Source organism: Gymnoscopelus braueri (genome assembly GCF_963280865.1).
Source record: "Gymnoscopelus braueri genome assembly, chromosome: 12".
NCBI classification, from domain to species: domain Eukaryota; kingdom Metazoa; phylum Chordata; class Actinopteri; order Myctophiformes; family Myctophidae; genus Gymnoscopelus; species Gymnoscopelus braueri.
This window is the reverse complement of record NC_137614.1, coordinates 8,360,826-8,385,764: the sequence shown is the minus strand read 5'-3', so window position 1 is coordinate 8,385,764 and position 24,939 is coordinate 8,360,826. Positions and strand designations below refer to the sequence as shown.

Below are 24,939 nucleotides of genomic sequence, written 5' to 3'. Positions count from 1 at the left end.
TAAAAAAAACTACAGTATTCTGAAATCACATATTGGATGGATATTGAAAAGAGTTATCTTAACGTTTGATTTTCAAAAAGGTTTACTTTGTAAATTCAAATACTGGCTCCAGACATTATGCATGTATTCATTTTTTATTTGGGTCACAAACATTTATGAAAAAACATAATGCTCATATCCACTGTCCTCCAAGTTAAATGACACTTCATAACAGACATAAATGGTGGTAGTTTCCCAGAGTAGCAGGACATTCATTTACATTTAGGGCATGAACACAGTTCATTCATATTTTAGAGTAAAGCAAGTGTGGCTATACAATATGAATGACATATCGATATCATGATGAGACTAGATATCGTTTTATATTTTGGATATCGTATAATATGGCATAAGGAGGGCTCAATCATTTAAGCCCTATTTAAACTTATTATAAAGATTAAATTGCAATAATATCCAATCTACAACCAGTTTGTATCGGCTATTTTGCTATTATCATTATTGTTATATTATTATGATAATGCATTATTATCGTCACAATACCATATTATCATCACCATATCGATAAAGGTATTTGGTCAAAATAATGGAGATTATTAGATTCTGTCCATGCCACCCAGCCTCTACACCAGTGGTTCTCAACCTTTTCATGTCGCGACACCCTAAAATAATCATATTTGAACTGGGGACCCCCTGAAGGAGTTGAGGCATTACATTTAGTTTGACTCGGTTCCACAGATAAATATTGTGAAAATAGCCGATCTACTAGCTCACAACGCCTCGTTTTGAGATTGTAGATCGGCTATTTTCACAATTTCACAATTTTTGCCTCTTATATCATTTGACAATTTGGCCAAATGTTTGACCAGTTTTTATAGTATAGTTTGTTGATTACTTTTGTTATGTTATGTTATTTTTTCCTTCTTTGGAGGCAAGGTATTAAAAAGGTCTTTAGTCCTTAAATTTACTGTACTTCACTGTCATCTGGGGACCCCCAAAAAGATCATGGGGGACCCACCTGGGGGTCCCGACGCACAGGTTGAGAACCACTGCTCTACACAGCACAGGAATGTTATACTTGTGAAGTGCGGTGAATCGTAGAAGAGTATCCAAATAAGGCCCAGCAGAAAACATATTTATTTTGTATTCAACTGTTTTTCTGTTGTCTGTCATTATATTATATTAGGTGACTTGTGATATTATTGTGGAATCTTATGTCACTCTGGAGGATTATACAAATGACTACTATATAGTCAATTGATAATTATCACATGTTAACGATGCCTTTGTCCGTTTCCGTGAAAAAGAAAATTAAAGTGCTGAATATTCACAATATACACACACCGTGGGTACGATTTGAAAACCACAGCAATGCTCAAAACTACCCTATCAGGCTAAGCTATTTTCAGGTTATTATGTTTAAGATGGAAGCTACTCGACGTAGGTAGCTAGTCTCCATTCTATCTGCCATACTATGAACTGCATTCATGCACTCATAATGCAAACTGGATGATATAATAGGTACTCAATTTAATCATTACCCATCTTGTATAAACATTAGACTATAAAATGATTTGATATTTTATGTCCAAGATCCATTTCCCTAGGATAAGTGTTCCCAAACATAGGGCCAGTTTTTCTTTCCTACTTTTCCCCCCAATTTCTTCAAAAAAGATTTTTCAAAACATGTTCAGAAAACAATTAGTGAAAGTAGCAGATCTACAAGCTCACAATGCGACAAACTGAGGTTGTACATTTTAAAATAGGGCTTAAGTGAGTCATTCATAAATGTATATTTGTACGTTTTGGGAACATCTGGTCTAGGAATAATCTTTTTAAAAAAAGGTATCAGCAGCGAACATAAATGGCTCCCTCTAAAATAAAGTCTCGGCTCTAACAAAGTCAACCCTTTTGAAAAATATATACTGTAGACCTAAATGAACTAAAACATAGAAAACATACAATATAAAGTAAAACTACATTTTCCTCATCGCTTCTCATTATCCTACCGGCTCTTACCATGGAAGATTACTCTCACCCGATCTCTTCAGACACCTAACTCTTTCGAAGGACTTCCAAAACAAACAAAAAACATTTATATTACAAACAGTGCTTATTTACAGCCCGCCTCCAGTATTTGTAGCATTTTCAAAGCGGTTTAATGTTTGCCTATATGCCAACCTGTGGTTTCATTCATTCTGGGTGTTAAGTTCGATGTTTTAAGCTCCCCTTTAGATGGTATTTGGCCAAAAGTGACGTTCCATTATCTCTGCTGACAAGCTCACCTTGAATCAACCACGACAGTGGACCTGCTAACCACGCCTCACTGCTGAGCTGTGGCATAAAGACTTTGAGCCACGCACCCTTACAGAGTTGTAGGGCTGCAACTATCCATTATTTTCTTACCAAAATGTTCAACCAATTACTTTTCAGAATTAACAAATAATCGAGACGCACTTATATATTTTTATATATCAACAAAAGACATGTATTTTTTCAATAATGGACTAAATCGATTAGTCTGACCAAGCTCTGTTTTACACTTAGCCATACAACTGTATCGTGCGATAAAATAGCGAAAACAGCCGAAACTAAAAGCTCCACAACGTGGCGTTGTGATCTAGGCTCTGACGTCCTAGGTTCGATTCCCGATTTACCTTTGCTGCATGTCAATACCCACTCTTTCCCTGTTTCGCGTCAAATCTCGACTCTATCACTATAGGCAGAAAAGCCCCCAAAAATTTCATCAAACCGGGAAAGCGTCAGTTTCATTTTAGATTTTAGCGTTGGCTATTCAAAAATAGCAGATCTACAAGCTCGTACAGCCAGCTTGTACATCTGCTATTTTTGAAAAATCTTGCGTGTGCGAACTACCGATTTGGAAGGCAGTTGTAGAATCGGCCTCAGGTCTTATGGGTAAAAAAGAGAAAAGAAAACGTTTTTTTATATAATCGATTAAATCATTTAGATTGATTAACTGTTGCACCCCTACTGGGCTGATGAGAAAATCAGGGGCAAAAAACAATAAGTATAACTGGCCGGAACACCGGGAACACATCTGTAATTTTTTTTATTTCTTTGGCTATTAAAAATATAGCAGATCTACAAGCTCATAGCCGCGCAAAGAGCTTGTAGATCTGCTTCTTTTTTTTTTACTCAAATCTTTGCTTCTGGGGGGTCCCTAGAACTAAATATTTTGAGATGAGGGTCCGCGGGTCAACTCGTCAATCTCTTGTCGCTGTTTTTCACATATCAATCCATACTGGCCAATGTGACTGTCCAGGGTGACAACATTGCTCTTCAGCGAGGTCTTTATCTCCTTGGCCCTGTTGGCATACTTCAGCGTGTTAAGGGTGTCGTCATACGACAGGGACGCGAATGGCCTTTTCCCATGTTGTTGATGCGCAAGGGGCGGTGGGGAGAGAGTCAGCGCACTGAAGTCAAGGCACAGACTACTGTGTTGTTGACGGACAACAGATGCACGCTTATGAGAAACAACAAAAATAAAACCTGGCAAAACAGTTGCGTGCATTAGCGCAAGATGAGGATAAAGGAAACATTCAGTCTAAATGTCCAGTTTGCTAATTCACAACTACTACTACTTTTGTATTTGAAACTTTAAATTTCTCTAAATATTATAAACTTTCAGGACAGCCTAAATACAAATATAATTTATGAAAAGGCTACAGTGAAGTCGGACTGAATAATGACTGAAACGTTTTTTATTTTTTTACTCTCTTGGTGTGGGGATTATCTGGCACAGTAGTTGTGAATTAGCAAACTGGACATTTAGACAATGTTTCCTTTATCCTCATCTTGCGCTAATGCACGCAACTGTTTTGCTAGGTTTTATTTTTGTTGTTTCTCATAAGCGTGCATCCGTTGTCCGTCAACAACACAGTAGTCTGTGCCTTGACTTCAGTGCGCTGACTCTCTCCCCACCCGCCCTCTTGCGCATCAACAACATGGGAAAAGGCCGTTCGGGACAGGGACGAGCTTGTAGATCTGCTATTTTTGAATAGCCCAAAGAAATCTTAAAATGACACAAAGATGCGTTCCCCGGTCTGAATGGGGGTTAACAAACTAAAAGCACATTCAGCATTCCAGGTCGATGTTGGCCAGAAGCGTCTCCAGGGCGACCAGCTTCTGGTCGGCCTCCTCGATGGCGCTGTACGTCTGCACGTCGCTGGCGATGTGGAAGCGGATGTCGTCCACCAGCGGGATGGAGTCCGTCTTGTGGCGGTTCTCCACGGCCGCCGCGTCCTCTCGGATCATCTCGGCGAACTCCGGGTTCTCCACCAGCTGTGTGAGGGAGGGAGGGACAGACACACAGACAAGGAGGACATGTTTCAAACTCTGGGTTCTCCACCAGCTGTGTGAGGGAGGGACGGACAGACATGTTTCAGACACCTTTACATCAGTGCTTCTCAAAACTTTTTCATGTCAAGGACCCCCCCCCCCCATCTGAATGCACAAGCTGTGAGCTTGTAGATCTGCAATTTTTGAATAGCCATCATATAAATAGATAAAGTGGTTAAAATGATTGTGATGCTATATTTACTAATTTTGCTGTGGACCCCCTGGAACCAAATCAGAATCACTGCTTTACATTTCCCTCAAACTATTTGACCTACACAGTAATTTTGTCTTCCATGAAAATAGCCGATCGACAAGCTGGTAGATCTGCTAGTTTCTGCGAAGGTTTTCCCCAGAATACGGATGCTGTGGTCTATGTCAGGGCAACAGATCATTTTAAATGCTAGAAAATTACAATTATGGCAAATGATACTATAAGTATCATTTATAATCCCACCCCCACATTTTCATAAATAAATATGTTTTATAAATGTTGGAATAAAGCTTTTTGAACAGCTAAATCTGCCCCACCCCCAACATTCAGTGGAGCAGTTTTGTGATGTCAGGACTCCACCCTGATAAACTCCCCTAAACTCCTATAAACAAGGCTATTTATAATCATAAATATGCATTTAATTTAACCTTTTACAGTAGAGGCTTCCAAAGCATTGCAAATATATCTGGTTTTAAATGCTACACATTTACACGGTTCATTTATAGGCAATATATGTACTGTCAATATAGTGCAGCAGAACAGCAGCTTCCTCCACTTCTGATGTCTGAGATTACTGTGCACTTCCATTCTGCTACCACTAGGGGTCACCTTTTCATAACGTCTCATTTTAAGTCATTTCCATTTATTTGTATGAAAACAAGAAACTGATGATGTTGTTTAGATATGGACTAGTATGTAAATAAAAAAAGTTGTCCCTTATCCGTGGCCCTAACTTTAACTCAGAGTGTACAAATGTAACCAAATTGGCCCGTGAGAGTCCACATCTGTACACTCTCAGAGTTACAAATAACATGTAAGGGTCCATTTGGGTCCATTTGTAGCCTACAATCAACAAGTTAAATTAACAGTCAAATTTTACAATATCCCTAGCAGACCAGTACTGTATCACACAAGACAGTTGTTGTGTGAAACCACTAGCTGGGTCACAAACATGAGTTTTAAGTCATTAACTTTTACAAGGCAAAAAATTGCCTTGTTTATAATTTCATTTTGTCCATTTAATTGACCTGGCTTGGGTTCCTGGCAGCGGTGCCTCCGGCTTGGCCGGGCGCTCTAGCAGACACAGTTTGGCAGCTTGTTGGTGTTGGCGGGTGGGAAGCCAGCGAGAGATCATGTCCAAAGCATTGGCTGGCTGGTGATCGGAGGAGGCACGGTTTCCCAAACATTATTATTTCAAAAGATTTTCAAAAGATTAAAAAAGAAATGTTAAAAAAGAATTCCATTAAAACAATTTAATAAAAAAAAGAAAATCCATTAATTGGAGGGAAAAAAATAGTGAAAATAGCAGATCTACAAGCTCACAACACGTCGCTGTGTGTGTGTGTGTGTGTGTGTGTGTGTGTGTGTGTGTGTGTGTGTGTGTGTGTGTGTGTGTGTGTGTGTGTGTGTGTGTGTGTGTGTGTGTGTGTGTGTGTGTGTGTGTGTGTGTGTGTGTGTGTGTGTGTCATCAGGGACCACAGTGCACATGGGGAATTGGCAACGACTTCAATAAAGGCTGATGCACTTGAATTCATGGATAGTTTTTAGTCTTTGTCACATTCCTAAGCCAATAATGATGACCGGCAGCGGTTCCGGTAGGACACACAAAGAGTCTCCTTTGTGTCTCCTACCGGAACCGCTGTTACCAGTCCGCTGGTCATCAAATTATTGGTTTAGGAATGCTGAAAGAACAAAAAAATCACACCCTGTGTGAAGTGGGCGGTGTCTTGCTAGCTAATCACAATACTGAATGGAGTCAACCAATCATGTACAAAAGATAAATACATTTATTGAAACACTCTTTATGATGGACGAAACCATAACTTGAAAAAAACAAATTTTTGGTTTTTTTTCAAGTTATGGTTGCTTATATAGGGCTATGCACATGTGTCATGTGACACTGGCCAATCACAGTCCTGAATAGACTGTGATTGGCCAATCACAGCGCAGGATAATTCTACTAATTTCCTGGGCCCAGATCACAGCGCAGGAAAATGTACATTTTTCCAAATCTCACTTATAGGGGCGGTTTCACCGCCCAAAAATATCAATGAATTCAGGTCTCCATGGGGTGAGTAATCGACAGAAAAAAGGTTTTTGGGTGAACTATCCCTTTAACCACTTAAACCCTGACTATATAGTTGACTAGAGTGCCCCAGGCTTTATACTATACTAGAATTTCACTCAAGTAAATTTTGAATACCAGACTTTTACTTGATACTATTGATACTTGTACTTAACACATTCGGTGCCAGAGTTTTATTAAAACAGTGTATGTTTAGTGCCAGAGATCTCACCGTTTGTAACGCTACGCTGTTTAGAGCTGCAGACTCCACGACGAGCACCCGGATGTAAACAATGGATGCGTGTACGATGGTGGATGGTCCAGGCTAACGCCTGGAACAATAACATCTCTCACGTGAGCCGCCATTGCGGAGTGAATGAAAATGACTCGTTTTCACCACTGTAAAAAGTTACAGAGATCCGGAGGTTCTTATCAAGGAGATAGAATGGGAGCGGACGGAAGCCAGGTTTTTTGGCACGGTGATCCATCTGTCCCTTCCATTTAAGAGGCACCGTGCGTGGTTCCAAAGTTGCGCTAGCCCCACCCTTGTGAAAAACAACTAAAAAAAACTAAAACATTGAAAACACCTTTTTTCCTGTGTTCAGCACCCAAGCGCTACACTTTGAAAACACGGTAAATCACTGTTTTGGCACCCAATGTGTTAAGTAACACATGTGAGTACTTCTTCCATCACTGGTTATAATTATAATTACCCCCTCGATGATCTTGGCCATGAACTCTGCGCACTGGTCCTCCAGACGAGACAAGAGGAAGAGCTTGGCCACCTTCCAGATCTGCAGCACGTTGTCCTGGCATATGGTCTTGGCCAGAGTCTTCCCACACAGGCGCTTCAGGCCCGGCAGCAGGTACATGTCAGCCATGCACAGGACGTCAAACACGTTCTCTGGAGTTAACTGGACATAAAAAAAAATAAAAACACAACCGGTCCATTACATCCAAATATTTCCCTCTACACCGAATCTCTTTGTCAAAAATAGCCGATCTACAAGCTCAGCTGTTGTGAGCTTGTAGATCGGCCATTGTTGCCCCATTTTCACCCCGGAATAGAGGCGCTAGGGTTCGAATGGTTAATAATGTGTCCTTTGTGGAAAACAATACAACAACAAAAACCTACAAAAACAGTCGGTAACACTTGCTATGCATCCCATGTCTATGATGCATTATGAACATTCTATGATGCATTATGAACATACTTATTATGTATTATGATCAGCTTATAACACTGTAGCAAGTGTTACCAAACAGTCCCCTAATAACAGGGAGTCCATTTGACTGAACACACCTCTGTGTCGTCACTGTAGATGTAGTAGAGAATGCGAATGAAGATTTCATGGGAGATGTTGTGCAGGGTGAGCACCGGCGTGCTGGGCTGGGACGGCAACGTTTCTCCTTCACTGAAGTGGTCCTCCAGCAGGGCTTTGAAGTAGTCACTGCGTCCGCAGAAAAACGCCTGAACATGCAGGGACACGTAGACACACACACACACACAAATACTCAACTTCACAGGACAAATGAAGCTGGCCGATGACATTTAAAAAGTGAATGTGAGGTCTGTACACAGTAGTGTTCAATGTAAAGTGCAGTACAGTAAGTGATTTTCTTTTGTTAAAATAGTTGTTAAATAGCTTTATATTCCAACATTAATCATTGCTATAGTAGCGTGTTTGTTCAATAACTGTCTCCCCGTCTCTTTAGTAAACAGAAAATACTTTTGCAGGTCGGGATAGCAAGTTTATCCAATCAGGAGAGAGAACCCATAATACAGGATACACAGGATAAACATGTATCCTGTACATGCACTAGAAGAAATTTTCCAGAACCCCCCCCCCCCCCCCGCCTTTCTTTTATAAAAAACATAATTTACACTTCTTTAAACTGCTAAGAGAGTACAAATGGAACCAAACGGACACTCTTAAATGCACACTAAGCATTTTACTGTGTAGTGCCTTACCTTGTGACACAGGAAGTTATAACCACTAACTCTGAAGCAGATGTCATGATAACTAGGGAAGTTGTCAATTCCATCAAAGGGAAGCTCACCAAATCCCACCTGGAGTCACATTCACACAAGAGCCATGATAGAATATAGTGAATTCCCCCAAAAAACGGTTTACAAAAACATTTATAAAATGAGAATCGATCATCGTTTTTTTTTGTCATATTCTTACTCTTAACTGTGCAGGAAGTGCACAATCTGCTAGCTGGGCAATCTCTTCTTGTAGCTGAGAGTTATGGGGTTCCAGGGTAAGCACCTTCACACAGGTTCCTGGTTTATTAGACACTGGAAGGAGAAGACAGGGAGATAGCAGGCTTCAATTAGCAGGAAAATTGTCGATCGTTGCTGTCGGGAAGAAACAATCTCCTATCTTCAAGCTCACCACTGAAGGTGGTTAAGTCTTTCAGTGGGTTTTATAAATATTGAACAAAAGGAAAAGTATTAGCAAGAGCTTGTGACTAAATAAAGCTACATTGGAACACTGGTTCTGTTTTTCCATTTCCTGAAAAGTTACGATTTTAGATATACACGGACCCCCATTTGAAAAGATATGCCAGGGACTCAACCATTTTGATTTCTTGGGGGTCCCAATCTACACTGTATCATCATCATTAGTGTTCATTTAACTCTGAGAGTGTACAAATGGAACCAAATGGACCCCATTTGTACACTCTCAGAGTTACAGACAGACTAGGGTCAATTTGGTCCCCAACTATTTATTTGTCTGGGGACCCCCTGGAACCCCCTCAAGGACCACTGGTGGTCCCCGGGCCACTGGTTGAGAACCACTGCTCTAATGCAGGGGTCGCAAGTAAGATTGAGCCATCCGAGCCATTAGATGGTGGGCCAGAACATCATTTATGGCTAATTTAAGAACTGGAACATGTGAGAGAAAGCCTTATATACAAAACTAAATGTATTGCTATAGAAGTTAATAAATAAATATTTGTGTGATATTGTATGTTACATGTGCAGATAGAAATACTATTGTGATCATATTGTGCAGGCTACATCCTTGAATGTAAGAACATTTTAGTTAATTAAAAAGTAAAAAAAAAAAATCTTTTATCTAGAGGCAGTCATACTCCTTTTCAAACAGAGATAATAAACGAGCTCTTTCATAGAACAGGAGCCCTTAGATTGCTCAAGGTCTCTTCGGAGAGAAACACACTTTTGTTTTAAAGATATCATTTTCAGTACAGGTTGACTCTTGATTTGGACATTATAGCCTAAATGTGGGACTGTCTGTGTCTGGCAGAACTTCTAAATTATTTACAAGCGAATATGCCTGTCCTGATATTATCTGGCCCACGGGCCACCTTTAGCCCACCAGTGCTCTAATGAGTCATTATTTCATAACACGGAGGAGCTCTTAAACCCTGGCCTATATATACTGTTTTGACCAAAGTTCCCCAGGGGTTTATACTAGGCCCCCTCCTTTTTTTCCTCTGCACCAAATCTCTTCACCGAAAATAGCCAATCTACATCTACAAGTTCACGATGCAACGTTGTGAGCTTGTAGATCTATTTTTGAAGAATAGTCACCCTAGAATAGGGACAATAGGCCGAGGGTTCAAGTGGTTCAAATTAAGCAGACTTCTGTGTGAGTGCGAGTGCGAGTGTGTGTGCGTGTGCGTGTGCGTGTGCGTGTGCGTGTGTCAACAGGATGCATCTTTTGGTGTATTTTGAAAGTTCACCTATGTTTCAACTGTAAACATGTGCAAAAGGCGTGACTTACCAAATTCATACACCTGTTTACACTTAATCTCCAGGTCTTCAATGAGGTCTCCCATCTTGCACTGTTTAGCCAGCCGTTTGCAGTCCTCCACAAGGCTCACGTCAATGTCCATCCGTCCTACGAGTCAAACATTGAGAAAACATCAATATCCATCCGTCCTATGGGTCAATTTAAAAGGACCATGCCACCTTTTAATACATTTCACTATGTACTCCTAAATAAAGTATCCTACAGTACCTACCTACATTGGACCACAATGGAAACAAGCTACTGCTTTTTTTCACGTTTTTTAATGAATGACACTGTCGACTTTTTTTACACTGCCAATAAAGTATCCTACCTGAAGTATCCTAACTACTCACAGCTTTAGCCATATATTGTACATAAACATAGACCATTTTTTCCATTAACTCATTGGCCGCCATTATCGCATTAACGCGATCTAATAAATAGCGCGCTTGGCCGCCAGGATCGCATTAATGCGATCTAACGTCTTTATTGATCTTTATGCTCTGATCACGCTATTCTGTTATGAATCAGGCTAAGTTTCGGGTTCCACTTACTTCAACCACCACTGCATCCGGTTCCATGACTTGGGTTCCGTTTTCGGTTTTACATTTTTCCCCCCAGTCATTTTCGACCATAATAGGGAAACAAACGGTTTTTCACACGCTATGAAAAGCGATCGGAGACCTCCCCTCCTATAATCTATGGTCTGGGTGACGAACAGTCATCCCCGTTTGTATCACAAAGTAATTTTCGCCGATAACAGACATTTGAGACATTTCACTTCCGGTTCATGTGTTTCACTGTGTGAGTGGGTCTGGGAGGGGGCGAGTGTGATCGAGAGGCGATCAAGCTTGGTATGTGCTGCTCTCTGGTGGTGGAACGATCAAAACGATTCAAGTGTCAAGGTAGACTTTCTAGATGTGAATTAAATAACAAAATAACGAAACAAAAAAACACGAAAATCGCTGGCAAGGGCTGCTATGAACGAGGTTTTAACTCTGGCAGTCAATGAGTTAAAGGAGGTGCAATTGATATGCTTTTGTTAAGTAAAATATATAAAACTAGAGTCTTGGGGGGCTACGGGGCTTTGCGTTTGTTAGTCCCTCCGTCTGTATGTATTAAGTAATGAAAAAAAATAATACATGAGGGACCCCCTGGGGGTCCACGGACCCTCTCGCGGAACCCCTGGGAGTGTTGGGAGCCGCGCGAAACATCGCGGACCCCTTCAGACCCCATATAGATTCACCGTCTATAGAACCTGGAACGAACCACCTTATATAGCTATATAACTACATTGTTATAAAAGTTAACAAATAAAATAAATATGTGTGTGGTATAACAATTGATAGAAATGCACGTGGAATCAAATGTTACAGGTGCATACAGACATGCTTGTGTAATCATTTTGTGCCGGCCCCATCCTTGAAAAAGTTTCAAAGGAACATTTTTATCTGGAGACAAGAGAGTCATACTCCTTTTCCAACAAGAACTCTTTCATGGTTCAAGGTCTCTTAGAATGGAGACAAACAAAGCCGTTTTGGTTTGTTTTTTAAACGTGAGAGAGGATGGTGACTGTTCTATTTTCATTCTTTGAATGTTGTGTTTTCACTATTTGTTCATCCTACCCGGTTTCATCAATGCACAGATATTGCTGTCCATATCCTACCTGGACTATCAGTCAGCTATAGTAAATTATTTACAAAATCATTTGCGGGCCAGATATTATCACTGGCGGGCCAGTTCTGGCCCACGGGCCACCTGTTTCCTACCACTGCTATAGAATGTTCAGTAATGTTTAGAAGCAGAAAATACATGTTCAGGTCAGGATACCAATTTTATCCAATCAGGAGTGATTGGATATCTAACAATATTTATAATTGTATTTATTTATTTATAAGACATTTATTGGCATCACAAGTCTTCAATTTCCAACCACATATGGCTTTATGGTACTAACAAATACAGAATGCAGTTTTACTGGGAAAGTCTTAATAATAGAATAACAAGATGTGACAGAACATAATGTCAGCGTTCACGCACACTCACCTGTATAGAAATACTGCAGGATGCCCCCAAAGGCTGCAGAGTTGATCTGAAATCAAAACGGCAAAATATTAGCCATGTTAATCTAATGGGAATACAAAGTACAAGCAAATAACCACAGAGCTAGTGTAGGCTAGTTCCTTACCAAAGGATGCTTCAGGGTGATCATGTCCTTTCCTTTCCATTTAGTTTCAAACATAGCGGTGAAGTACTCTGAGCGTGCGCTGAGAACACAGCGGTGAGCCCGAAACGTCTCTCCATGAACCAGAAACTTGACATCACTGAACTGACCCTGCTCAAGTAACCTGATACATCAAAAAAGCCACATGAACGTAAGCACACAGCATGAGCAAAGTATCAAAGCTCAGAAAATGGGTTTAGAAATGTTTAACCTCATCTTCATATAATTGGTACTCGCTATCGTTATAAGATCACCATTTCTGTCTACCCACTCTGTGTCTCAGGAGGGTTGTGGACATTTCAGAAACCTGCCTACCAGTGACATCATCAGTAGACAGGTTTGGTCATTTCAAACAAGATTTTTTTTATTAGTGCAAGAACAATGTCTTCTCTTTCAGCACGCTACCTTTCCAGGAAGAGAAAGGAGGTAGTTTCTATTTGCTTGGAATCCCCATCAATGATGCCATTGGTAGGCAGGTTTCTGAACTGTCCACAGTCCACCAATGAGACGCAGAGTAAATAGCCAGTGAAAATTGTGCCATGACATCTTATAATGAGTATTAGGATATATCGGCCCCCTTTAAGGACCAATTATATGAAGATAAAGATTTAATGGGTAAAAGGGATATTTCACTTTCAAACATGTTTGGGGTTGTTTTAACATCTACTCAGGGTTATGTGAGCACCCCAGACCATTTTCTCATCATCATTTTCTTCCTATACAAACCCATTGTAACTTCAAACTCTGTTTTAATCTTGATAGATTCCTCGAAAACACCCGTCCTTGGTTCTGGTGACTGATATTGTCCAATGAGTAAGTGACCGTGTTTTTTCAATTACTTTTTAATTACTTTTTTACATTTTTGGGGGAAATTAACACATTCCATGCCAGAGTTTAATCTCATAATGTACTCACCAGTGCCAGCGTTTTATTGTTGTTTTTTTGTTTTTTTCATGTCGCCACAGACCTCGCTAAATAAGTTAAAAGTGCGCGTTCATTTGGTTCTAAACACACAGCGGATCCGTGAGAAACGGCCAGCGAAAACAGTTTCCAAATGCGAGCCGCCATCTTGAAGATACAGCCGATCAACGCTAAACAGTGATCAGCGAGGAGAAAAACAACAACCGAGAAAATCGAGTTTTAAACAGGATCCCAGACAGGAAGCGGATACGATCGAAAAAAACGGAACCCGAATAATTCTGTTTCCGACCGGAAACGGAAATGGATCAAAACAATTCGGAAAGTGCACCTGGGGCAATTTCAATGGGAATCGGCGGTTCGCGTAGATCTACGCGACTGGCACGCTGCGGCTTTAAATAGGTTTGCGTAGATCTACGCGACTGGCATTCAATGTGTTAAAAATTAAAATACAATTAAAAAAAGTGAAATTAATGAAATAAGTAATCAAAAAAACATGGCCCCTCACGTATTAGGAGGGCAGTATGAGTCACCAGAAGCAAGGACGGGTGTTTTCGAGGAATCTATCATGGTTAAAATGGAGTTTGAAGTTACAATGGGTTTGTATAGGAAGGTGGCGTGTCTGATAAAACGAATAAAATACTGAATCAAGCAACTTAAAAACTGTCCGGGGTGCTCACAATAGCCTGAGTAGATGTAAATGACCCCAAACATGTTTGAAAGTAAAATGTCCCTTTAAGTGCAACTTTAATTACATTTCCCATGCGTAGACGCCAGCCACTGGATCCTTACGTGTGCATGAAGTAGTCAATATAGTCACGTTGCATGGTTTGGGTCGTGATGCACTTGTACTCCTTGAGCAGGCGTCGGATGGAGTCACTCAGGGAACCATACATACACCTTTCCCCGTCAAATGTGTTGGCTTCACACTTGGAACCTGAAAACAAAGAATGTGAAAAGAAAAACTTCAGCCATAGTACACTACAGTTAGCCTGGTAAACCCTCCCTCCGGAAATCTAATTTCCATTTGATTCCAGGAGTGAGTCTGGCCTGAAGGCTTGTATGGGCGTTTCTAGCGCATTACCAAAAAACCGAGCCTATCAGTGTCGTCGCTCATCGTTCTGTGATTGACAGCAAAAGCTGGCCAATCAGGTGGCGAGTTCGAGTGAGCCCGAATGGACCCGAGTGCAGCCTGAGTGCAGCCGACCAAACACGAACGGCAGCCATTGTTTCTGTGGGCAGTTTTCTCCGCTGTTTTAGAACTTCAAAAAGCTCTCAAACTTATTTTTTGAGGCACGGAATTTACTTATAAGATATCGTTTGGATAGAATTTAGTTGTTTAACTTCATATATGTGGTCGATTAATCATGACAGAGCCTATTTAAAAATAAAAATTCAGAGAACCGGCAGGGGCGGGCAGTGACACGCATGTATCCGAATAAGGCAACCTATTTTGGGCATGGCCATCTCAAAAGTCCCGTTGCGTCACATTAGTCGCGGAGGTGGTAAAAATGCACTGCAATTGGCTGAAGGGGAAAAACGATCATTGGCTGAAGGGGTTGTCAGTCAACGGTATTACTCCCGCCCAACTCCAGCCCACAGCCACTATTGCAGAATGGGCGATCAGGCCAGACTCACTCCTGGAATCAAATGGAAATGAGATTTCCGGAGGGAGGGTTTACCATGCTACACTACAGTTAGGCCTGTCACAATTATTACATAATCGTCTAATCGCAATTATTTGAGATTGCCGCAATTATTTGAGATTGTCGCAATTATTTTTGCATAATCGTTTCCATGTTGAAATTGTCATACATGTTCAAATGTTAAAAAAGCAGAAATACTGTAGCAGATCTACAAGCTTACAACGCAAGCTTACAACGCGTTTGTGACGCGTTGCTTGTAGATCAGCTTTTTTTACATGCATAAAATTGTTGTTTTGTTAATGTTCCAACGTTCAATGGCCACACACACAATTAAATCATTAATCGCAATTATTTGAGTGACAATTAATCATCGGCAACTTAAATCTGTAATCGTGACAGCCCTAACTGCAGTATCTTGTGATCATATTTCAATGTCCATTATTTGAAGAATGAGAGGTCTTTTACTACATGCAGCCGTTTCCTGAATATGGTCCCGGTATTGTTTTTGTCCGGTTTGAATGCCTGCTTGTTGTCAGCAGATTTATTATAGGAAAATACCAGCACAAAATGACATGAAACTTTCAGGACAGGTCAGCAAATGGTCCCTAGAAAACCTGATACATTTTTGGGGCTACAAGGGTCAAAATCAAAAGGTTACAAAAAAGGTCTAAATCTTTTTCAGCCATAACGTTGTCATAAATACTGCAATTTACTCGAAACTAAGAAGAAAATATTTGTTCTATGTCTGAGCTATTCCACCCTATCTATTGGAGAGCTCAGTAGGGTACAAAGTTTTGGAAGTTCAAGGCAAGCTCATCAGTCACAATGACATATTTTCCACTATAACACTAAAACAGTTTTAGATAGACTCACAATTACTGACAATAGTCTTTAATCTGGCAACATGACCTCTGACCTGAAGCAAACATGAAAGGTCAAACTGAAGATCAGGTTTATTTGTTTTGTTTTTTATGTTTTCCCCCAAACTGGATCGACGTCCAAAGTGTGTATTTGCTCTGTTTGAAAACTATTTAAACCATGCATACCAAACATAGTTGACCAGAGTGCCCCAGGGCTCTAAACTAGGCCCCTTCCTGTTTTTGCTCTATACCAAAGCTCTTTGCAGCAAACAGCCCTACAAGGTACAAGCTCACGACACGTTGTGAGCTTGTAGATCTGCCATTTTCACCAAATGTTTGCCCCAAAAAAGGGACACTAGGGTTCATGTGTTTAAGCCATTAAGACCTGAGGCCGATTCTAAAACTGTCTTCTAAATCCTATCAGTTTTCTGAAAAAATCTTATGTTGCTACTATATCAGTGGTGCTTTAAACTTTTTAATGTCAAGGACCCCCAAAATGTACTTGGCTCTGCTCCCCCATCTCAAAATATTTTGTTCCAGGGACCCCCAGAAGCAAAGATTTGATTAAAAATGTTCGCTTTGAAAAATAAATATATTCAAAGATTTGCACACATTTTCATGATTTAAAAAAAATAGCAGATATACAAGCTCATAGCGCGGCTATGAGCTTGTAGATAGAATAGCCAAAGAACTCTAAGATGACACAGGTGCTTTCCCGATGTGTTGTGCCTGGCACCAGCACTGGTGTACTTTTTATGCAGTTACAGTTACATGCCAAACAAGGAAGTAATTAGAAAAACAAACTTACCAGTAGCCAACAGATACTGGACCAGTTCCTCATGGCCACAGAGGCAAGCATAATACCTGGAGGAAATACATGGTTACATTTCAAATGATAACCATCAGGGTAATCTAATGACGCTACATGTGAGGACCAGAGAATGTCCTTAATTGAACATATTGTACTTACAACGGGGTACTGTCCCAATTATCTTTTAGATTGAGGTCCACATCTCTCTGTTCGACAAGATACCTAACGAGGAAGCAAAAATAAAACTATTATTGGCATTAACACACATATATATATATATATATGTTACAGGTAGATTGGCATTCCAGGTAGAATGGAAAATAAGCGCTTGTTTTCACCGCCCGTCCGCCCCCCAGGCAATTCTGTAGAACCAACGCCAGAGGGCAATGCAAGCCACACATGAGTCCCACACCACACACGCACGCATGCACACGCACACAAACGAGCACGCACACACGCATACGCGCACATGCACGCATACGCGCACATGCACGCGCGCGCGCACACACCCGCGAACAAGGGGGCGAGACTGAGGAGGCGGGGCTGGCGGGCTATGTTAGTGCAGTGAGTGGCAGTTGGGGCAAACCATAGCGGGGCAAACGCAGTCCCCACAACATCATTTACTATTCTGTGCCTATCGGTACATAACTCGGACGGCGCTTAGTCGACTAGGAGACCATCGGCCGGTCGTCGCGGGCACTCGCGCCTGGAGGCGCTCGGGCGCGACTCCTTGGCCTCAAGGTCTCCTTAGTCGGAGCGCCTCCGTCATGGTCCAAAACTATACTTTATCGGCGAAAAAAAAGAGTCCGCGGTTGTTTGAAAAAGTAATGTCCCGAGCGGGAGTCAAACCCAGACTCCCAGTGATAGTGGATGGGGAGTCCAATGATTATCGAAGTGCGCCACTGAAGCCAGTATGTATGTATATTCATGTTGTCGTTCTCCTCGCATCGCAGCCCCGTCCCGAGCCTAAAAACAAGCGCTCCACTTCCAATCTACCTGGAATGCCAATCTACCTGTGACACATATATATATATATATATATATATATATATATATATATATATATATATATATATATATATATAAAATCATTATTTGAACTGGGGACCTCCCCCAAAAGAATCATATTTGAACTGGGGACCCCCCCAAAATAATCATATTTGAAAATACTTGAACAGGGGACCCCCCCCCCCCCCACCCTGACAAGCACTTAGAATTGTAGGAGTTGAGGCAATACATTTTAGCTTGACTCGGTTCAACAGATAAATATTGTGAAAATATCAAAACGCTTGAACTTGTAGATCAGCTTTTGCCTTTTTTTAATTTTATTAAAAAGGTCTCATTTACTGTCCCCCCCCAAACATAAATAAATAAATAAATAAATGTGGGGACACCCCTGGGGGTCCCGACCCACAGTTTGAGAACCACTGGTCTAGTAAGTTGAGATGTTTACATGGCTATGTAACAACTTTTGCCCCATATTTGACAAACTTGTTTACTTGGCTAATGAGTTTTTACAATGTTCAGTACTTTTACTTCTACTCCACTACATCTCAGAGGCAAGTATTATACTTTTACTCCACTACAATTATTTGACAGCTTTAGTTACAAGTTACTTTGTAGATTTTGATTATTATTACAAAACAAACATTATCCACTTCAACCCCCATATTTCGGCCATTTGAAAATAGCAGATCTACAAGCACACAATGTGTCGCCATGCAACGCATTGTGAGCTTGTAGATTTGCTATTTTCAAAAGATTTTATATACATTTTATGAAATGGGACATTCTGCATAATGAGCACTTTCTATTTTTGGTACTTGAAGAAGTACATTTTGATGCCAATACTTTTTTACTTCTACTCAAGTAAATTTTGAATTCCGGGACTTTTACTTTTAACAGAGCATTTCTACATTGCAGTATTGATACTTTTACCTAAGTAAAAAATGTGAGTATAGGCCTACTTTTTCCACCACTGCTTGGCTAACGTTAATGGGATATTTCACTTTCAAAACATTTTTGGGTCATTTTATCGTCTACTCAGGCTTTTGTGAGTTTTTAAGTTGCTTGATTCAGTATTTAGATAATTGATATTCATTTTGTCAGACACGCCCCCTTCCTATACGAACCCATTGTAACTTCAAACTCCATTTTAACCATGTTAGATTCATCAGAAACACCCGTCCTTGGTTCTGGTGACTGATATTGTCCTTCCAATACGTGAGGAGACCATATTTTTTTCAATTACTTTTTCATTTATTTTTAATATTATTTTTTGAAAATAATAATAATAATAATAATACAATAAAAAACATTAAATTAAGTAAATGAAAAAGTAATCGAAAGAACACGGCCCCTCACATATTAGGAGGGCAGGGTGAGTCACCAGAACCAAGGACGGGTGTTTTTGATCATTCATGATCTAACATGTTAAAAATGGAGTTTGAAGTTATAATGGGTTTGTATAGGAAGGGTCTGATAAAATGAATACCAAAAATGAATGTCAAATATCTAAATACTGAATCAAGCAACTTAAAAACTGTCTGGGGGGCTCACAAATACCTGAGTAGACGATAAAATGACCCAAATCTTTGATTAAAGTGAAATATCCCTTTAACAGCTAGCAGACCTCTGCTGTGTGTGAGTTAGTTGACCTACTTTGAAGCTGATGGCAGTGATCAGGAACATTGATCTGATCATGATGCAGGATATCTCTGTTTCCATTGGCTGATGTGTGTCATCATCATTGGATTAAAGGTTAATTAAGAGCTCATTTCCCCCATAATAACATTTAAATAGTTTAGCTAGCTTTATAGTTGCAAATGTCCAGCAGACCAAGGCCAAGTTCACGTGCACGTGTGATGATTGACCATGCACCAAGTAATCTAAACATGATGTTATTAGATGCATCATGCATTTAGGGTGCATACATACATACGGATAAAAACCACAAGCCCGTCATCACAACGTCTACTTTCCTACCTGACTCTAGAAACGTCGCCCTTCTTGCAACTTGTAAACAAGTCGTACGCGTCCATGATCTTCTTTCCTCTGCCCTGTGATGCATTGAAACGGCCTGTCTGACGGACAGGGTATGGCAGCTATGTTCTGCTAATGATCTGACGACCCTAACGTGTCTAAAGTTGGCGTTCTTTCACTGGTATTTCTTCTGGTCTGGCGTGTTGTTGTTGTTGTTGATGCTGTTGTTCTGCTTCTGGGATCCACACAGTGTTTTGGTCCGGAGGCTTTTCTATGCGTCACGTGACGGAGAAAGAGGAGGAGTCAGCGTTGCCAGATTTTGTTAGAGAAATAAGCACATTCAAATTCAAAGGAGCTTCATCGCTGGCATGAGAAAACATACGTTTACATTGAAATGGGGACCTATCTAAGCTCAAAAGAAGCCATTACGGGCCACAATATTGAGCACTTTAAACCTACTAGATGTTCAGGGCGCTATGCGCTTATAAGAGCAACTTCGCCCACACACGCCTCAGAGAGTGTATGTGTGGGTGAAGTTTCAAGGCAATCCGACAAACCGTAAGTAGAAAGGAAAAACAGGAAGTTCTTTTTTATTCTTTTATGTATGAAACCAACCCAAAAAACTACTAATATTTGCAAAAACCTTTACAGAAAAAGTCGCTTATAATAAGCGGACATGGCAACACTAGGAGGAGTCTCAGAGCCTGATGGCACGACGACGTCACGCGGCCGGAAAATAGCCAATCTACAAGCCCACAACGCGTTGCGTTCGCCACGCTTTGTGAGTTTGTAGATCGGCTATTTTCCCGAGGTTTAAAGGTCCCATAAGATGCCATTGCCCAGAGGGACGAGCGTGGCGCTGCCAGTCGCGCTGTGATTGGCTAGTTGGTTATCTGGCAACCAGTTTAGTACTGGCAGTGGCAACTAGTGTCTCTTGTCCGTTATATGTAAATAATACGCTGTGGTGTAAAGTAACCAAGTACATGTACTCAAGTACAATTTTGAGGTATTTTTTCCTTTACTGGAGTATTTCCAGTTTTCAGTAATTTTACTTCTACTCCACTACATCTCAGAGGCAAATATTGTACTTTTAATCCACTTTGTACTTCCTACATTGTTGTATTGATTATTTTACTTAAGTAAAACATGTGAGTACTTCTTCCACCACTGTAAATATGCAAGCTGTTCTGAATGGTATTCGTACCGGGAAAAAAATAAGATCAATACAAATAAAAATAAATAAAATTACGTTGTTGAAAAAAATAGTTCATATGTTGTGCATGTACTGTGATAAACACAATTTGACAACTCATTTCAATTTAAATTGGTAAATATACAAAAAAGTTAGTGTTTGAGGCATTTAAGTTATGTATTTGTCTATCCACAAGTTTCCTAGGGCGTTGTGGGCATCACTTCCTGTCGATTTGATCCCTGATACCTGATCAAATCGACAGGAATTGATGCCCATAACGCCCTAGGAAACTTGTGGATAAAACATTCTCTGTGACCCTGTGTGCATGTACATTTCATGAAGTGGCAATTTCATTCAGCTACCAGCAGGTGGCAGCAGATTTAGGTGGTGCAATAAGGACCACAGGCAGTGGTGGGAAAAGTACTAACATTTTTAACTTACTGTAAGTAAAAGTATCAATACTGTACAAATACTCTGTTACAATAATTCAATATTTACTTGAGTAAAAGTAAAAAAATATTGGCGTCAAAATATTCTTAAAGTACTAAAAGTCATACTCATGCAGGAGAACCCATTTCAGTTTTCTAATGTATAAAACATCTTTTGAATATAGCAGATCTACAAGCTCACAATGCTTCGCATGGTGACACATTGTGAGCTTGTAGATCTGCTATATTCAAATGGCTGAAATGTATATAGGGCTGAAGTGGTTAATGTATGTTTTGTAATCAAAATCTAAATCTACAAAGTAACTAGTAACTAAAGTTTTCAAATGATTGTAGTGGAGAAAAATATTTGCCTCTGTGATGTAGTGGAGTAGAAGTAAAAGTACTGAAAACTGGAAATAATCCAGTGAAGTAAAAATACAGCACTTGAAGTAAATGTACTTAGTTACTTTACACCATTGCAGCACCCATTGTGCAGGTTGGTGAGCATGATGAGGAAGAAGTGCTGCATGGTAACTGGCCTCTGCTGTGGCATCCGTACACTTCCTGTCCAGGTTATTTTTAGAATAGACCTGCAGGTAGCAGTGACTCCACTTGTACAGCTTCATAGACTTGATCTGCAGGATATATTACTATATCAGATACAGCTTCATATTGCTCTTTAAACTATGAGACATATGTACACTACAGGGGTGTAAAGTAACTAAGTACATTTACTCAAGTAGCCTACTTTACTTAAGTACAATTTTGAGGTTTTTTTTTAACTTTCTTCAGTATTTCTTCAGTATTTTACTTCTACTCAACTGCATCTTAGAGGCAAATATTATACTTTTACTCCACTATAATTATTTGAAAACTTTAGTCACTATAGTTACTTATAGACGATCTACAAGCGATCTACAAGCTCGATCTACAAGCTCACAATGGGTTGCGATGCAACGCATTGTGAGCTTGTATTTTCAAAAGACTTTTATACACTTTGAACTTGTGAAATGGAACATTCTGCACAATGAGTACTTTTATTTTAGGTACTTTAAGTATATTTTGAGGCCAATACTTTTGTACTTTTACTCAAGTACATTTTGAATACTGGAATTTTACTTGCAACAGAGTATTTCTACATTGCAGTATTTATACTTTTACTTAAGTAAAACATGTGAGTACTTCTTCCATCACTGATAATGTATATCAGTTACTATATCTACTATTTTAAGTCTCATCCCATTTCCATTCTCTTCTTTTAACCATGCACCAACCTATATTAACTATTAGGAATATTTGACACTTCTGGCCTGTTTTCCTTTGTTTCTTTCTATGTATGTCTACTCTTTTCCCCATTCTTAAAAACTGTAAATGATGGGAGGTTGTACATGACCATGAAGTTGATAATAATAGAGGTGATGTGCAGGACTAATGTCAGATGCACTTCAATCACCTTCACACATGACTATCTAGTGAAAGTACATTCTCAGGTCCAATCCCCAGATTGTTGTTGAGAATATACTGTACACTACAGAAGATTCAGACAACATTCAAACATAATGTGTACCTTACCCAGTGTAAGAGTTATACTGATGTTGGTCCTATTATTTTACTCTGTCACTATAAAGGGCATTTGGTCAAGGCCAAGGCTGGACATAGGTATATTATGCCACAGGCCAATCAAGCACAGCACAGGTGATACTGGTGTAGAAGGAAGCAAACCATTTTTGACTGTGTTCACGTTTCTGGGCTGTATTTTCTTTGAATGTTCTTCAAATTCAAGTTATTGAGAGCGACGGACAATTTTAGGCTATGCGTTATTATAAACTGTATGAAAATGACTGACATTGTTTTTTAAGAGCACACGTCTAAACAATGGATCTTATCAGCAGCCACCATAATGCTTATAGTATTAGGACTTTGTCACTACAGGCAGTATTTTCATGTTGCATAATGTTGTATTTTAATATGTGGTGATTTTTATTTGCTACCTTGGCCAAGCCTCTCTTGTAAAAGAGAAAAATACAATAAAAATCATTATATCCCCCACAGATACAGGATAAAAAAAACTACCTTAAGACTCTCAGGTGTCTATAAATATGTTATCCTTCAATGTCATGTTATTTGTCACATCACAAGTTTACAGGTATATAAGAGTGTGTGAATTTATTTTTGTGCAAGCTACCCAAATAGAAATTACATAAATAAGAAGAATAGCGGAGAAACATATCAAACATCGAAGCAGAGTAGTATCAAATTTAAACATGAAGTGTGTACTCAAAAAAAGAAGAAAAAAGGCAGAGTACCACCAACTCTGTACTGCAATAAAGACATCATAGCAGCAGACATCGAATATGTAGGATGTGCATGCGAATAGTGTTCACACCTTTCAAACTCAGCGAGCCCCCAGCCTCCAACTTCTATGTTCTGACTTCTGTGTGGTCACAGTGGTTTAGTTTCTGTTGGTGGAAACTAAGGTGCAGCCAGGAGAGGAAGCCTGGTCTGCAGCATCTGACTGCGTCTGACATTTAAGATGAAATGTTTTCAAATTAGTGAGGCTGATTTATCATGGTAAATGTGATATACTGAAACATCCATGCAACAAGTCACTGACCACCTAGCCGTCACTTAGTAGCTTGTTCAGTACTACTTATGTGGTTTATTGTGGATGTAGAAATTGTTTGACCTTATAAAAAAAGAAGAGAAAACCGCACTTTTCACCTCACCAAAAACAGTGTTTCACCTCACAAGGAGGGTTTGTCACGTTTGTTCTTCCCTGCGTGTGATGAACAACTGAATACCACTGCAGCAGACTTTGTGGTGTCTTTTTTTAAAGCAGGAAACAGGCTATCAGCATCATGTGTGCATTCACACATACAGTAGCCTGCTCACGCCATGCACTGAAGACCTTTATAGCTTCCAAAAACAGCACTTTCACATTATAATGTAGATCAACAGGCAGAACCAGTGATAACCCATACGTTACCACAACTTCAAATTTAAAATGCATTGACAACCATCATTCTACAGAAATATGCTTTTGAATCTGACAGGTGGAGGTCATTGATTGTGACCTCCATTTTATCCAGACAATTTTTATTTTGGAACTCATGGTAAGTCACTGACTCCCCACCCATGTTATTTTCAATTCAATTAAATTTTTATTAAAGTGTCAAATCACAACAAGTTGTCTCAAGACACTTTACATGTAGAGCAGAGACCCGACAGTCCCACCCTGAGCAAGCAATTTGCGACAGTGGCAACGAAAAATTCCCGCTTAACTGGAAGAAACGTCAGGCAGACCCTAGGCTCTAGGGTGGCGGCCTTCTGCCTCGACCGTGTCGGGGGGAAAGAAGAGAGAGAGAGAGAGAGGGAGAGACAGAGGAGAGACAGAAAGAGATACAAGTACTGTAGTTATGACTCCACTGTCCTGATGTAGGACTGTACACTGACTGAGTGCCAGCTGGAACGCAGACTGAATG

At 40.1% G+C, this 24,939-nt stretch overlaps 1 protein-coding gene across 1 annotated transcript; it reads right to left on the bottom strand.

The window, feature by feature from the left end:
• Nucleotides 1-99: 99 nt before the first annotated feature.
• abtb1 (ankyrin repeat and BTB (POZ) domain containing 1) lies at nucleotides 100-20,105 on the bottom strand. The gene is made up of 12 exons (XM_080444586.1): nucleotides 19,841-20,105; nucleotides 17,015-17,077; nucleotides 16,853-16,908; nucleotides 14,331-14,475; nucleotides 12,585-12,744; nucleotides 12,443-12,488; nucleotides 10,388-10,504; nucleotides 8,822-8,934; nucleotides 8,605-8,703; nucleotides 7,936-8,103; nucleotides 7,346-7,546; nucleotides 100-4,299 (listed from the first exon to the last, which is right to left on the bottom strand). Exons 1-12 carry the CDS (start codon nucleotides 19,894-19,896, stop codon nucleotides 4,093-4,095), a joined length of 1,431 nt encoding a protein of 476 aa, XP_080300712.1. The 5' UTR covers nucleotides 19,897-20,105; the 3' UTR covers nucleotides 100-4,092.
• Between the last annotated feature and the right edge of the window lie 4,834 nt (nucleotides 20,106-24,939).

What these genes read in the sequence shown, in the direction of transcription:
- abtb1 (XM_080444586.1), bottom strand. Translation starts at nt 19,896, where the DNA reads ATGGACGCGTACGACTTGTTTACAAGTTGCAAGAAGGGCGACGTTTCT. An exon ending in ATAACTTCCTGTGTCACAAG is followed by an intron (nt 8,104 to 8,604) that starts GTAAGGCACTAC and finishes CTGCATGTTCAG; the next exon opens with GCGTTTTTCTGCGGACGCAG. An exon ending in TCTACAGTGACGACACAGAG is followed by an intron (nt 7,547 to 7,935) that starts GTGTGTTCAGTC and finishes TTTTATGTCCAG; the next exon opens with TTAACTCCAGAGAACGTGTT.